The 15,838-nt window shown below is 46.1% G+C and overlaps 1 protein-coding gene across 2 annotated transcripts in view; it reads right to left on the bottom strand.

Moving 5' to 3' along the window:
* DYSF (dysferlin) overlaps window positions 1-15,838 on the bottom strand; it is a 167,439-nt gene that overhangs the window by 92,391 nt on the left and 59,210 nt on the right. For both annotated transcript variants that reach the window (XM_089526456.1, XM_089526457.1), the window contains 10 exons: window positions 14,616-14,793; window positions 13,821-13,945; window positions 13,280-13,386; window positions 7,711-7,903; window positions 6,513-6,668; window positions 6,104-6,235; window positions 5,365-5,531; window positions 3,653-3,767; window positions 2,603-2,708; window positions 597-739 (listed from right to left, as the gene is read on the bottom strand). In XM_089526456.1, coding sequence (XP_089382582.1) covers window positions 597-739; window positions 2,603-2,708; window positions 3,653-3,767; window positions 5,365-5,531; window positions 6,104-6,235; window positions 6,513-6,668; window positions 7,711-7,903; window positions 13,280-13,386; window positions 13,821-13,945; window positions 14,616-14,793 — 1,422 coding nt within the window. The remainder of the gene's footprint in view (window positions 1-596; window positions 740-2,602; window positions 2,709-3,652; window positions 3,768-5,364; window positions 5,532-6,103; window positions 6,236-6,512; window positions 6,669-7,710; window positions 7,904-13,279; window positions 13,387-13,820; window positions 13,946-14,615; window positions 14,794-15,838) is intronic.

Raw genomic sequence — 15,838 nt, 5'->3', positions numbered from 1 at the left:
TCTGCAGCTTTGATTTTGCAGATTTGATTAGTATGTTCTCTCTAGGAATCTCTAAATCCTCCAGCACAACTTGGCTGGAAGGTGGCCATAGAGTTGTGTGGGAGAACCTTGAAGTTCTTTTTCTAGGCATTTATAACTCCTCCAGAATGATTCTATGATCAACTTCTGGCAGATGTTGACCATAGAGTTGCACTGGACGACTTGGAAATTACTAGAGAAAACACTTCTTTAGGCATTTGTAGGTCCTCCAGAATGATTCTATGATCCAACTCTGGCAGATGTTGACCACAGAGTTGCACTGAAGGACCTGCAAATTCCTAGAGAGGTGTCCTCTAGGTTAAAAAGAATAGTATTTGTTTATTTGCAGTTTTCCCACATTCACGGGGGTCCTTCACCCTAAACCCTGGCAAATGTGGAGGGACCACTCTATTTACTTGTTTCTGTTTGCATTACTTTTTCTTTCCAAGTTGCCAGGGATGCTTTTGACAGCACTTTGACAGATGTGCCAGGCTGAAACATCTGGATGACACGGATTGAGGTGTGCATTACCATTTCTCTCACATCTGTAGCCCCAAAGACGGCCGCACGCCACTCACTTTTTTCAGGGCCTCCATCTGAGCCAGGTCTCTGCGGCGCAGCCTCACCCAACGCCGGCGACGGTTCGTGTGGTACATCTTCTCCGTAGGGACCCAGCTCTTGGGTTTGTGGTCTGGAGGCATGGTGTTGCCGTATTCCCAGCCTCAGAGACAAAGAGAAGATGATAAAGAGAAGATCAACTTAAGGAATTGGGTATATTTAGTCTGGAGAGGAGGAGTTGTGATGTGACAGTTGTTACTGTGGGCCTTCAAGTCATTTCCAACTTATGGCGACCCTAAGGCAAACCTGATGGGGTTTTCTTGGCATGCTACTTTGGAGGGGGGGGTTGACATTGTCATCCTTTGAGGCTGAGAGAGTGTGACTTGCCCAAATCACCCAGTGGGTTTCCATGGTCAAGCTGAGATTCAAACCCTGTTCTCCAGAGTCATAGTCCAATGCTCAAACCACTATGCTGTTTCTTGCAACATGATAGAGATGGCTCCACTTTCTACTTGACATCCCTCCAGACATTTAAAGGTGTAAGTAGAAAGTGGAGCCATCTATTTTTCTGCTGCTCCAGAGGCTACACAAAACACATTGTAGAAGTAATAACAGTTTGAGACCGCTTTAGCTACTGATTGGCCATCTGTTGGGATGCTTTGCTTGAGATTTCCTGCATGGCAGAAGAAATGGGTTGGACTGGATGGTCCTTCTTGGGGTCTCTTCCAACTCTACGATTCTATGATTTTATGCCCTGGCTGAATGTTAGGGAACTGTGGGAACTGTAGTTTTGGGAGCTCTGGTGCCACAATAAGCTACACTTCCCAGAATTCCATGGCACTGAGGCATGGCAATTCAAGTGGTGTCAAAGTGGATTATTTCTGCAGTGTGGGTGCAGCCTTGAATGTTCTCTCAGCTCAATGACCAATAGAACAGAAAGTATGGCATTATTTTCAAATTTGACAATATGATATTTCATATTTCAGAATACAGAAACTGGAATTCTTTTTGTATCTCACACATGTGTGATTGTGTCTTTATTGAAACAGTTGCCTGCTTTGGTACAACTATAACCAGCTCAAGTGTGGGGAAGAAGATTTCCACATATGCTCCACACAGATGGCAATTGGGCATTCCGTGCTGTGCGTGGATCCACATTGCAAGTGCACATCAGTCCACAACATGCACTTAAGTTGTGTGGCATTGCAATTCACTAACAAGGCAATGTCGCTCAATTGCCAGAGGACTCCATGAGTGTAACATTGCATTCTGTCTCCTCAGCCTCAGGATCTCAGCCTTAGATCTGATGTGATGCTAAAATAAACCCATGCTAAACATATTTCGGGCAAAATTAAATGTGGGTCCATCTCTCAGGAGTGCTTTAGCCCCAGGTTCCCTGCACTTGGTAAAAGTTTGGACTAAATGCCCTTGGAGTCCCTTCCACCTCTATGGTCCTATCGTCTGATGGTCATTTTGAGCCAATGACAATTTCATTTGACAAGATCTCCAGATGATCTAAGGGGGATGCCTTTTTCTTCTTGTGGGGTTTACTGAAATTATCAGCAGAATGGGAAGTTAAGGGTGTGGGAAGGAAGGAAGAAATGTGTTACACCGGGCAGAGCTCCATTGCCCCTGGCACGTTGCAAGTTCGATCCTAAAGGAGGGCTCCAAGGTCCACTCAGCCTTCCAGCCTTTCGTAGGTCAGTAAAAGGAGTAATTGGCTTACAGATGGTAAACAGAGAGTGCTGAGTTCACTGACAAGCGGTATAGAAATGGAAATGCTATTGCTAAAAATAGTTACACCTGGCAGAGCTGTACACTTTGCCTGTGCTCCAGGTGAGATTGTGCGTGGAAGTGCATGGATGGATATTCTGCAACAATCCAAACAAGTGCACACATCAATGCAACAAGGGGCCTAATGTGTTGCTCTTTCCACAGCAGCATTGCTGGGTCTTTGGTGGTGGCATCCACAGGTCTCTCAAGACACACAATGAGCCTAGACAGCCCTCCCTCCTTCCTCCAATACCTCTCTCATCCACGGCTCTGTTGAGGTCGATGTCCCACTCAAAGTCTTCCCATTTCCAACCCACAGGGCACTCGATCTCGTCCTTGGGCAGAACCTTCTCCCCATTCTGGAAAAGAAGAAGAAAGTCCAGTAATGAAATGAAGGAGGAGGGAGGAGAGGGAACACAGCAGCAGCAGGGAAGAGGAGAAGGAGAGAGGTGGAGGGAAAGATGAGAAGAAGGAAGAAGAGGAGGACAGCGATGACAACGACAACGACAAAAGAAAGAAAGAGAAGAGGAGGATAAGGAAGAAGAAGTTGTAGAGGAAGTGGAAAAGAAGCAAGAAGTAGAGGAAATGGAAGAAAAGATAAGAAGAAGACGGAAAATAGGAGGAGGAGGAAGGGGGAGGAGGAGGAGGAAGCAAATGACAAAGAAGAAGAGAAAAAGAAGAGATTGAGGAAGTGGGGAAGGAGGAGGAAGGGTAGAAGGAGAAAAAAGAATGAGAAGAAGAGGGAAAAGATGTGGAAGATGGAGAGAAGGAATGAGGAAGAAAGGGAAGAAGAAGAGGATGGAGGGGAGCAGGCGAGAGGAAAAAGGAGAAGCAGGAAGACAAGAGCAGCAGCAGAGGAAGAGGAGGAGAAGGAAAAAGGAAGAAGAGGGAGAGGGAGAAAAAGGAGGAGGAGGGAGAAGGAAAAAAAGAGGATGGGAGGAGGGAGGGAACAGACAAAAAAGAGGAGGAGGAGCAGAGAAGAGAAAGAAGAGGTGGAGGAGCAGAGATGAGAGGAGAAAGAAGAGTAGAAAGAAGAAGAGGAAGAGGGAGGAAAAGACAGAGAAGAAGATGGAAAAGAGGAGAGGAGGAGGTGCAAAGAGGAGAAGAAACAGGGAGGAAGAGAAACAGGTAGAGGAGAAGAGAAGAAGGAAGAGCATGGAAGATGAGGAGGAAGTGTATTGATGGGCTGTGGCTGTGGGCACACAGATGGGCGCATGTTCACCCACTGGTAGGACAGTTTCCACGATGGACTAAAACCCAAAGACAGAACTCCTGTGAAGCCCCCCGAGAAGCTCTTCCTCACCACATCGGTGTAGGCCTCAGCCATGTGGATCCACTGCCCGCCGGGAAGCCGGACTTGGTTCTCAAACACTTCCTCCACGAAGCTCATGTGGCCGGCATCAACGTCATATAGTAACCTGTGTGGAGCAAAATGCAGGGGAAAGGGGAGAGGAGTCTCAGTGAGTTTCAGTGTTCCTTTTCAGACCCAAAGAAGATCTTCCTTCAAAGATCCTTTTCCCAATGCACAACCAAGACCAGGTCAAGTCATCCTCTTCTAACAGAGGGTTTGATCCACAGAAAAATGCTTCTTATCAGGCACCTTGAGCATCTCCTTTCAGGAGAAGGTGGGACTTGAATCATTATCACCATCACGAAACCAAACATCACCAGCTTTCTTGAGGCTGGCGTTGATGCAAGCACATGCCTCAGGGTTCATGCAGTATTTTAGTGTCCATGAAGCAGGATGGCCTGTTCCTTTTATTGCCTTTATGCTTCTGAACATGAGAAGATGTTGCAGTCATCCATGAGGAACAACTAAAATATATATGCTAGATTTGCAAACTGGGTCCTAGCCAGGAAATATAAATAAATTAATGAAGCAATGGGTCAGGATGTAGGGCTGACTAACCCACACTTGAATAATATAGGCCTCATTCCCACTACCATTTAAACCGGATCACAAACCGGTTTAAATGACCCTGATTCCCAATTGAACCAGATTGTTGAAGCAATTCGGAGAGGAGGAGCCATGCGCTAGAACCATTTAACCTGTGTCTTTTTGACACTGATTTTTTTCCACATCTTTTTGGCTAAATCAATTCCACGCAAGTGTGAACAACCAGATGTGGATTGGAATCGATTTAAATTTGCCCTTTGGTCGGCTGGAGCGGGTCTGTTTTGAATAGATTGATTCATGAATGTGAACCACAAGTGGGTTATTTTATTTTATTTTGCGGCAAGAAAATGCAATCGGGGCAAATGTAGTGTGAACCACACTCCGATACCAAACCATCGATTCGGATTTCAAAGCAATTCATCTGTAAGTGGGAATGCGGGAATGAAATGCTCCAGGTTGGAAATACTGTTGCTTGGCTTTCAAAAGAGCAAAAAGGGAGAGTTGAAATTCACATCAAGGAGGCTTGACAATCAGGGTCTAGTTAACCCATTTTGTTTTAATACCAAAATACCAAATGAAAATACAGGTTTCAGTTAACCAAGTTGTATCTCTCTCTGTTAAATTAACATATTGTTTACATTCATGCATTACATGTTGCACAAAGATGGAAAGTGCCAGCAATCCCTTTGCGAGAAGGCTGGATGTTGAAAGTATACAATTTAGTGGAAACAGATAAATTGACTGGGTTATTGTGTAAGAAAACTCTGGATGGTTTTAAGAAAGAGTGGGAAAGGTTGACTGGATATAGGAAAAATAAGGGAGGTTCCGTTATGGCTTTGGGTTTTTAGAAGAGTGATTATACAAAGTATTTAAGATGGCCTTTTTTCAAAGATGCTTTAGCTGAGGACAGGGGCATCCCTTACAATAAGGGACAGTTGCCAATCCTCTAAGGGACTAAGCGTTCTGACCCCAAAATAAGGGGCGCCCTTTGCAATAAGGGGCAGCTAACAACCCCAGTTGGAAAACAGAAAAAGCCCAGTTTGGGACAAGAGGAGGAGAGATCTCCATGGAAGGAGAAGAACCGGCCTTTCCCAAGAGAGAGGCTCTCCTTTACTCACGTTTTCTCAGGGCTGATGAACCATTCCCCAGCCCAGGCCCATCCGGCCGAAGGTCTGAAACTGTCCTTGGGCAACTTAATCTTCCCGGTGATGTCTGAATATTTGGGGTAAGTTAGGCCAGTGGTGCCCCAGTTCCCAACCAGGGCAAGTTTGGTCTGGTTTTCATACTGAGAAAGAGAAGAGGGAGAATTGGGAGAAGGAAGGTGGGTCAAACAAGGCAGACAGAAAAAACATGTCCCCCATTCAAATAGTAGGGTCATCATACCCAGTGAGGCCCCATTTCCAATATCACTTTATTGGCACAATTGCATGTGATAATCGTTCGCACAATTACTCGCCATTTTTGCTTTATTTGCAGGATGCTTTAAATGCGCTTTAATCTCTCTTTAATGCTGAAATTAGCCCCAGTGTGATAAACCCCAATGATGCTTTAGTTCAGTGGTTCCCAAACGTTGGTACTCCAGACGTTTTGGACTTCAGCTCCCAGAATTCCTGGAGTTTGAAGCATCTGGAGGACCAAAGTTTGGGAATCGCTGCTGTAGCTAAATGCATATTAAACATGTTTCAGTTGTAAATTTTTCTTTTCCCTTCCCATTTTGCATTTCATTGGGCAACCATTCAGACTGCTTTGGGGGCCTTCAAGCTGACAGGTTTCCCATTGCACCGAAACAACTCCATTGAATTCATTGGGACTGTCATTCTTTCTCAACCAAACTCATCCAAAGGGGCTTTGGCTCACCGTTTCTGCAAAGACAGAGAGCCGTCCTTCTGCAGATTTGTTGAATTCCTTCTCGTCCACCCCGAGACCCAGCCACAGTTGCACCCGGATCTGGGTTCGAATCTTGGGGCCTGGGACCTCTTCCTGAGGACACTAGGAAAAAATGGAAGAAGAGACAATCCATTTGATACAACAAAAATTCTTCAACATGTTTTGTTTATCCATCCTTCCCATGGGATTCTGGCCAATGTTTTTCTTCTTCCCTCATAATGGTACCAAAGCCTATTTTCCTCCCCCCAAAATAAAATGGGGGCTGAAGTCGAAGGCTTTCTTGGCCGGCATCCATAGTATTTTGTGGGGTTTTTTGGGCGATGTGGCCATGTTCTAGAAGAGTTTATTCCTGACGTTGGGTGAGGCTGATGACACTTACTTTCATGAATATTGTCTGGAGCTTCCCACAGTTCTTGCCGCAGCAATTGGCTCCATTGCGGGAGAAAAGGATCTCGCGGGCCGGCACCCGGGTGTACGCCATGCGCCGGTCTCCTTGCAGCATCCAGATCACCACATCTGGAAGGCTGTTCTGGGGCTGGGAAACAGGTAAAAAGGGGCATCATCTGAGGGGTGCGAGGTGAGAACCTAAGAAGGGGTGGCACCACTGCTCCCCAAACATCTGCCTTTGGGCAGAAACAGACTGGCATTCCCTCCATCTAGATACTATACCCCTGTTGATTCAGAGGCTGAGTACAACACTCAAAAGCCTGGTGCCAGGCTTCGCTTCTCACTCTTCTGACCTATAGGCTAACCCATAAAAATATTTTACTGCAAAAGATCTTTATTGCAATGACTTATTTCCTAGCTGAGTGTTTCCATAAGATTCTCATTCATCCTACATCTTCATATTTTAGTAATCTTAACGTTTTGAGTGTAGGACTCAGCCTCAGAGGAAAGGAAATCTTGGCAAGGAAACCCCATGATAGGTTTGCCTTAGGGTTGCATTAGTCAGAAACTACTTGAAGGCACACAACAACAACAAACGGAAACACTCAACTAGGAGCGTCAGCTTGGTAACTAGTTACCTTTGCAGTAATGAGCTTTTGCAGTAATATCTTTTTAGAGGTTAGTGGATTAGTCTAGAGATCAGAAGAGTGAGAAGCGATGTGCTTTTGCAGTAACATGATGAGCAAAAAGCAAGGCTGTACTTCACTCTTTTTCAATGAAATGATAACAGGCAGATAGTAATGTTATTCATTACTATGTGCACATAACTCTCAGCAATGGGAAGGGATGAATCATATCAGTGGCTGCCAAAAGCTGTTTTATAATTTTTTTCTGCAGTTATCGCTTTGCAATATTTCTTTCTTTTCATTTCTTTTTTTGCATTTTTGTCAGAATTTTCAACATGCAATATCTGAACTGACCACTTGGGGGAGCCAGAGAATATTTTCCTGCATATTCCAAGGGCATAATATTAACAGCAAATGGTAACTTTATGGCATTGTGGGACCTTGCTGGACTGCAAGTAGAAGTGACAAGTGAGGACCTGTTGAGTGTGCAGAGTAATGCATAAAGTAATTAGTTCCTTTTAGAAATCTCTGCTTTCTCCTCTGCCAGCAGAGCTACACAGTTACCTCCTCCGCCATAGACCTCAGCCGAGAGAGCCAGTCTTCTGCTTGCTCCAGGACCAGCTGCAGCTCAGAGTCCTCATGCTTTAACCTCAGGGCTGCCTGGACAATCTGGTTGAGATTGGTGGTGCGGAAGCGATAGAGGTAATGGTCCAAATGGGTGCTGTTTGGCTTCTGGGTGACATCCACCAGTGGCTGGCTGGGAAGAGAACAGAGTGAAGAGGCCAGAGAAATAACCTCCACCAGTGTTGCAAAAACTGTGGTCTGTGGTTTACATAATGTCATGCAAGCTATGTACCTAGGAGCAGCCTACCGTGGAGGTTTGAGCATTGGACTTGGCCACTGGGGGACCAGGGTTCAAATCTCAGCATGGCCATGGAAGCCTACTGAGTGGCCTTGGCCACATCACACTCTCTCAGCCTCATAGGATGGCAATGGCAACCTCGAGAGTAAGCTAGGCTGAGAGGCAGAGGAAAAGTGTGGCTGGCAGACGGTCATGCAATGAACATGGGTCTCTCCAGTCCAAGAATCTGACCACTGTAGGAAGATGCAAAAAATAGGTCAACTGCATCCATAAACACACAAATTATGGAAAGTTTGCAAAAGCATTTGCGTGATTTTTTAGTGTAGGAAGAAAATCCAGAATTTTGCATCCTTCTCACAAAAAGAAGATGGGAAGACAAGGGAAGCTGGATTTGCAAAGAGTCATGAAGGTGCAATGGTTTGAGTGTTGAATCATGACTCTGGAGACCAGGGTCTGAATCCCAGTTCAGCCAGTGAAACCCATTGGGTGATCTTGGGCATGTCACACTCTCTCAACCTCAAGGGAAGGTAATGGTAACCCCCCTCTCCATAAACCTGCAATGAAACCCCCTAATAGGTTAGGCTTAGGGTCACCACAAGTCAGAAATGACTTTAAGGCACACTACAACAAGGACTCTTGGAGACCAGGGTTCAAATCCCCACTCAGCTATAGATAACCATTGGATGACCATGGTCACCTCGCATCCTCTCTCACTCTCAGAGGAAAACAATAGCAGCAAACCTCCCCTTAATAATATATCTTGCCAAGAAAAACCTGGGAGATGTTTGCTAAAACATCCCCGACTCTTTTGCAATATGTCCAGCTTCTGCAGAGAAGCTCAATGAACCGATGGGAGCATCTTTCAAAACCACATGTTTCTAAAATAGATCTTTGAGCTCCCTCCACCGTCCAAAATGAAACTTTGCTCAAGGACTCTTTGAATCCCAAACACGGGCTCTTGGCAAGGACAACCTTCGGCTTTCCAGATTTGGACCAGAGGGTCAGTTTCCATGAACTGAAAAAGAAAGGTCATCCATTTAACCACCAGCTTGCCAAATGCAGCTGGGAGGGGCGGTGGTAAAAAGGTGTGGATCATGGGTCGTGTGGTAGGAGTCCCCCATCCAACCCACACCGCCCAGCCCTAATGCACAGAAAACTGCTCCATGTTTTTCTTCCTCCTGGCTGCCTTGAGTCAGTTCGCTCCAGGAAAAACAAACACGGTGTTCCACATGAGCACAAAATAACCTTTCACTCCAGCGAGTATTTCGAGATGCTGTGGAAGACAAGAGAAGGTTTATTTTTCCTTGAATGTACTGAGTAACAGCCACCGCCACCTCCCCATGTGTTTGTACTTTCTGCAATTTATTTCTGGTTCTTTTTCTGCTCTTCATAAAAATCATAGAATCCTAAACTTGGAAGATACCTACTGCAAGGTCCATCCAGTGCAATCCCCTTCTGCCATTCAGGAAAGTACAGTGCGCCCTCCCCTTACATGGTGATCCGTTCCGGATCCCTCCGCGTAAGGGGAAATCAGAGTATGCTGAAGCCCCAAAGGAAGTAATGGGGCTCGCGCCCGTGGTTCTTCTGGGCTCTTCTGGTGTGGCTTTCAGCATATGCTGAAAGCCGCATATGGTGCACCCGCATAAAACGCAAGCGCGCTGTACCATTAAAGCATTCCCTGGGACAGATGGCCATCCAGCTTCTGTTTAAAAACCTCCAAAGAAGAAGACCCCCACTCTCCAATGAAGCATCTTCTGCTGTCAAACAGCTCTTACTGTCAGGAAGTTCCTCCTAATGTTGAACTGGAATCTCTTTTCCTGGAGCTTTGTGTCCTATTCTCTGGAGCAGCAGGAAAAAAAACTTTCTCCATCTCCAATATGACACCCCTTCAGATACTTAAACAGGGCTCTCATATCACCTCTTAACCTTATCTTCTCCAGGCTAAACATACCCAGCTCCCTAAGTATCTCATAAGGCTGGTTTCCAAACCTTCCACCATTTTGGTCACCCTCCTCTGAACACATTCCTCCCTCGGCTAAATTGTAGGACTGGCCCTGATACCACAACAAAATTTGCTAACATTTAAGTTGCCACAATATGTTTCTACATGCATCCAATTATCACTTTTCCTTCTCTTCTCTTTTCTTCTGTCATGTTTAAACTGGAATCTCTTTGGGGCAGGCTCTGTGAATTTGTTTTTAATGACTATTCAGCAGTTCAGGACTTATTCTGTACACAATTCGCATCTGGTGTGGGTATGTGCAGAAAGTTCATCTTTCTGCACAGGAAACAGTCTTTTCTCCATAAAATTCTGCATAATAATAATATTTCTGTACAATAATAATATTTTCTATGCAGAAAAGGCTATTCCCTGCACAGAAAATGCTGTTTTATGTGCAGAAAACGTATGTGTGAATTTTGTGCAGAAGAAGTCCTGAACTGCAAAGAGCCGTATCAGTCCAGAATGAGTTCTCTCACCAAACCTCCCCAAAACTCTAGGACCACCTTTTTGTACCATTTACTTTTTCCCAAATATCCTTTCCAGCCCTACACAGGGACCAGCCTTGGTCCAGGAATGACCACTTGGAATAATTCTGGCCAGGAAAGCCTTAGGATAGCTTCACCAGAAGTCAGGGCTAGTTGGAAGGCACATCTCAACAACAACACAGCATGATGTAAGATCCGACTAACATCGTGAGTAGTTACTCCCAGGTCTGCACACTCAGGATCCTACCCTGAATCATGCCACAATTATCATCACCATAAAAGCTCCCTTATATTCATAGTTCCTGCTGCAGACTTGATTTATTCAGTAAAGAGGGAGTTTGCCAGAGGAGAGGAAGAACAGGAGGGGAGGCTCAATTCGCTGCACACATTCACACCATGAACCACCCATTTGGCTGCTTCTCCTATAGCCTTACCTCCACCCCCCATATCCCCACCCCATTTAATTGCATTTTTCTTGGAGAGAGCCTCCGTTCCCGCTGGGAAACCAAAGTCCTAGAATTAGTCCCAGGTCACGTCTGGCACACGTGCCACAGCCAGGTCATATTTATGGCCTTGGGAGTATGTGCGGGCCTTTTCCTAAACAAGCCCTTTGTTGTAAGTGGGGAGGGAATGGGGAGGACCAGGGAGAGCCAGTACCAGAGAGGTTGCAACCATAATAACAATGCTGACGGCGCCTTCCAGAGGCATGGAATGGAATAAACAGAAGCCACGGTGGCACATCTCCTATATTTGGCACCCAGTGCAGATCATGTTTTAACACCCTTCTCTTCAACAGCCTTTTCTGAGTCTGGCAGAGCTGCTGGCTGGGCAGCAAAAGGAGAATTTAACACCCAGAAAATCCACCAGACGCAGACGCAGAAGATACCCCTTCCATCTACAGCTTCTGGTGAGGCTGAGTCTGGTGGAGTTTCTGGGCAAACAAGAGAAGCAGGAGATTCAGAGGCTGTACAGATAGGTTGCGGGATGCCGCCCCTTTTTGCTCTTGATTGGGGCCGTGGCAACCACACGCCGCAGCCTCCACAGGGAGCAAAAAGAAGCCATGAAAAGGGGCTTCTTTTTATCACCCTGGAAGGGGCAACATAGCCGCATTTGGGCACTGTGCTGGAGTCACGCCATAATGCTGCACACCATCTAGAAGTGTGCGCAGAGTCATGGCACAATGAGGGCAGAGTCACGGCATCTACGTCTGTAGCTCAGCCCACAGGCCGGCACAAAGTGTCGGTCTGTATTGGACCCCACTTTCCCACCCAGCCAAGGGAGCCGCCAGACCCAGAAGGCAACCCATTAGGTTACAACTACTGGACGTCTTCCAATTTTGTGGTGTTTGTGTTCCCTTCTATGGCCCTGAATGGACTCGGAAATGGAAACAGCCATGAGCCTAAGAGCAGCAGGTCATGGACCCAGGGTATCCGAATAACAGATCAAATAGATAATTTGGGAGCTGCAAGGGAACAGTTCACACTTCTAAGACAGGAAGGCCAGGTGACTTACAGCAGGATGTTTTGCACCCAAGCTGGAGAGAAGCCATTTACAATCCCATTCTCACCTTTTGAGACCTCTGTCTCGAATGATCTTTCCCATGCGGATTTGGCCCTTTGATGTCTCTTTGCTTCGGGCTATTTTTGGCCTATATAAGGTCCCAAAGTTCTTTTGTTCACTGAGCTAGCTAGAATGTATGATGACTCCATGTCACTTGGACTTCTGACTAGTTCCAGCTCATTGCCATTTCCCTGGGCATCTCCAACAGCTGATCAACCATCCAATTGGACCATCAGGAGCAATAATGTTGACAGTAAGTACAGTCGGCCCTTCCCTTACACAGGGATCCGTTCTGGAATCACACACACACACACCCTGCTTAAGAGAAATACCGCATATGCTCCAGCCCCCTTGGGATCCACATCCCTAGCTTATTGCGAGCAGCAAATGGGGGGGAGGATAAAATGGGGTGCATGCCGCCATTCAAGCCAATGAGGCGTGATTATTGGTGGTTTTCATTTTCACGGGGGGGGGGGGGGGCAGAATGGATCCCCTACGAAAATGGTGGGGTGACTGTATTTGGAAATTTTGCAAATACAATTTGGGCCAAAATGGCCCCTTGCCTTGTTTCAAGCCCATGAGAAGCCTTTCTGGAATGAAGAAGTCAAGAAGAAGTTAGTTGGAAGGGGACAAAAAAAAGTAGCAAAATTGCTCTGCAGTTGTAGCAGGCCATTTTTGCCAAAATTTGGGGACATTCGATGCCTGACTTGGCACATGGCACACAATTTCCCCACTCCTCCTTTAGGAACACAGCAGCTTGTCTGAACATTTCAGATTCTCCTGTTTATAGCATGGGAAATTATTGCGAGGAGAGAGCAAGATGTTCCCAGCAACTTTTAACCCTCGGCAAAGGGTGAGCGATGACTAACCGTAAGACCTGAGACGATGAACTGGAGGCCCTTCCAGCTCCCAAACTGGGAGGAGATCCCTTCTGAGAAGTGGGGGCAGTTGAGGGGGGAACGGCTGGCCCCCAAATACAATGAGGCCCATTCAGGTAAGGCGAGGGCAGAGGGGAGGCCCTATGGAGTGGAAATTTATGACCTGCCTCAAATATCACCTTTTCAACTCCGTGCCTTGGCTCAGCAGCCTTGGCGGCAGGCTCTCGCCAATGGAGGGCATTCTTCAAGGCTGGAGCCCCCATCCAAGGCAAACAAACAGCCTTGTCATAAACCCACAGAAAGACTTTGTGGGTCCCGGCAAGCCACCGCACACGAGGAAGGATACCTGCAGTCCGCAATGACTTCATCCATCAATTGGGCCACCAGGGTGTCCAGGTCGCCAGCCGAGCACTTGGCTTTCAGGGCCAGCTGGACCCGATCCAGGTTGGCTTCCTACAAAACACAGAACACAGCCATCAGTGCCTTTCCTTGCACACAAACAACAGCCTTGTGCATGCCATATAGCCCTACTCCTGGGTTGTGCATACTAGAGTGGTTGTTATTATTGAATCATTTACTTATATTCCGCCATCCTCCCAATACACTCATCCCTCCACATTTGTGGCTTTGGCTTTTGCAGATTTGATTATTCACGGATTTTATTAATATGCTCTCTCTAGGAATATCAAAGTCCTCCAGCACAACTCTGTCCACTTTAATCCAAAGTCGCACTGAAGGACCTGGAGATTCCTAGAGAGAACACTCCGCTAGGCATTTGTAGCTCCTCCAGCGCAATTCTATGGTCAGCCTCTGGCAGATGACCATAGAGTTGCACTGGATGACCTAGAGATTCCTAGAAAGGGACTCTCTCAGGTTAAAACACTTACCAGCCGATCTGCAGCACCAGCGAGGAGATTCTGCACATCGGTTCTGTGGCTGATGTCTTCCCAGTACGAGGAGAGCACAACCACAGGCTTCACGTTGCCCCAAGGGAGGTAATAATACTGGCAGCCTGTTAGATGAAGCACAAAGACCCAGATCCATTAGAAATCCAGAGCTGAAGTACTGCAGATCTTGAAATTTCAGAACCAACATCTGAGCCATATAGTGTGTTGCCATGTCACAGGGGGCAGGCTATGGAGTTTATCACACAAAGGAGATCGGGAGTTTATCCCGTAAATATCACAGAAAAATCGTGTAATTACGTGAAATAATTTCACACAACGTCGCACAAACCCCGCCATTGAAGTTGTCACAAAGAAGCATGAATGCGCATCTTTTTACTTTTAGGATTTCAGTGACAATTCATTTCCGATATCACTTTTTTTGCGCAATTGCGTGTGATAATCATTCACGCAATTACTTGCCATTTTTGCTTTATTTGTGGGATGCTTTAAATGCTCAATATCTGAAGGGATGTCATGTTGAAAATGGAGCCAGCTTGTTATCATATATCCTCTTAACCTTATCTTCTCCAGACTGAACATACCTAGCTCCCTAAGTCGCTCCTCATAGGGCATGGTTTCCAGACCTTTCTACAGTACCTATGATTGCAATATTTCTACAATGTAGGGCCTCTATCTAGTTAATCCCAATTTAGAGCAGAGTGCTTGAACCAAGCCAGCCATCAAATGCCTTCTGAGTCTTGCGGAGCTACAAAGGTGGCTTTCTCCTTTCCTTACCATCAAAGACAGCCCTGCTGTACTGAGTGGTGGAGGCCAAGGGCAGGCAGGTGTTGTCGAACTTGTTGCCATAATTCCCGATGCTGACTTCAAACTGGATGGCATCGTCCACATCTTGCAACATGGTGGCCGAGTAGAAGGTGGCGCAGAGGCAGTACTTCCGTCGACGCAGGTATTTCTGCCATTAAGAGAAAGGAAGGCATGGAGGAGAACAGGTCAGCCCTCCAGGTGCAGAGAAGGCACTTGGATCGACACAGCTTATGTCCAAGTCATGTCATCTAAAGGACTCTTGTTATTGTCACTGTGTGCCTTCAAGTCTTTTCCAACTTATAGTGACCCTAATGCAAACCTGCCAAGAAAAACCCATGATAGATTCACCTTAGGCTGTCCTAAAACGACTTGAGGGTACACAACAGGGAGCTGGGTTTGTTTAGCCTGGAGAAAAGAAGTTTAAGAGGGGGCATGACAGCACTGCTTAAATATTTGAAGGGATGTCATATTGAAGATGGAGCAGGCTTGTTTTCTGCTGCTCCAGTGAACAGGAGACAGAGCAATGGATGGAAGCTACACAAGAAGAGATTCCAGCTCAACATTAGGAGGAACTTCCTAACAGTAAGGGCTGTTCAACAGTGGAACAAACTCCTTCCTTGGAGTGTAGTGGAATCTTATTCCTTGGAGGCCTTTAAACAGAGGCTGGATGGCCATCTGTTCGGGGATGCATGGCAGAATGGGTTGGACTGGATGGCCCTTGTGGCTTCTCCCAACTCTATGATTCCATGAACAACAATAGCAATGCAAAACCACCATGGGGGTTTCTTGGCAATATTTGTTCAGAGGAGGTTTGCCATTGCCATTCTCTGAGGCTGAGAAAGTGTGACTCACCCAAGGTCACTCAGTGGGTTGCCATGGCTGAGTGAGGATTCGAACCTTTGTCTCCAGAGTCACAGTCCAACACTCAAATCACTACAACACACTTTCTCCTTTATTTCTTCATTGATTAAAATATTTCCATCCTGTTCTTCCTCATGAGATCTCAGGGCAGGGAACAACTATTAACATTTTAAACTGGTTCCAGATTTTAAAGTAAGAAATAATTTTGACAAGGTTTACAAAAAACTATTAGACAAGACAAGCATTAAAAGCTACTGTAACTTAAACCTGGGCCGTGTATACTTTTTCTGGGGCAACAGCCTAACATGTCTTCTTGTTGTTGTATGACTTCA

The sequence above is a fragment of the Sceloporus occidentalis genome, unplaced genomic scaffold (genome assembly GCF_023333645.1).
Source record: "Sceloporus occidentalis isolate IW3139 unplaced genomic scaffold, rSceOcc1.0.p SCAF_5, whole genome shotgun sequence".
NCBI lineage: Eukaryota > Metazoa > Chordata > Lepidosauria > Squamata > Phrynosomatidae > Sceloporus > Sceloporus occidentalis.
Note: the sequence above shows the minus strand (reverse complement) of the source record. Positions and strands in the feature narration are given on the sequence as shown.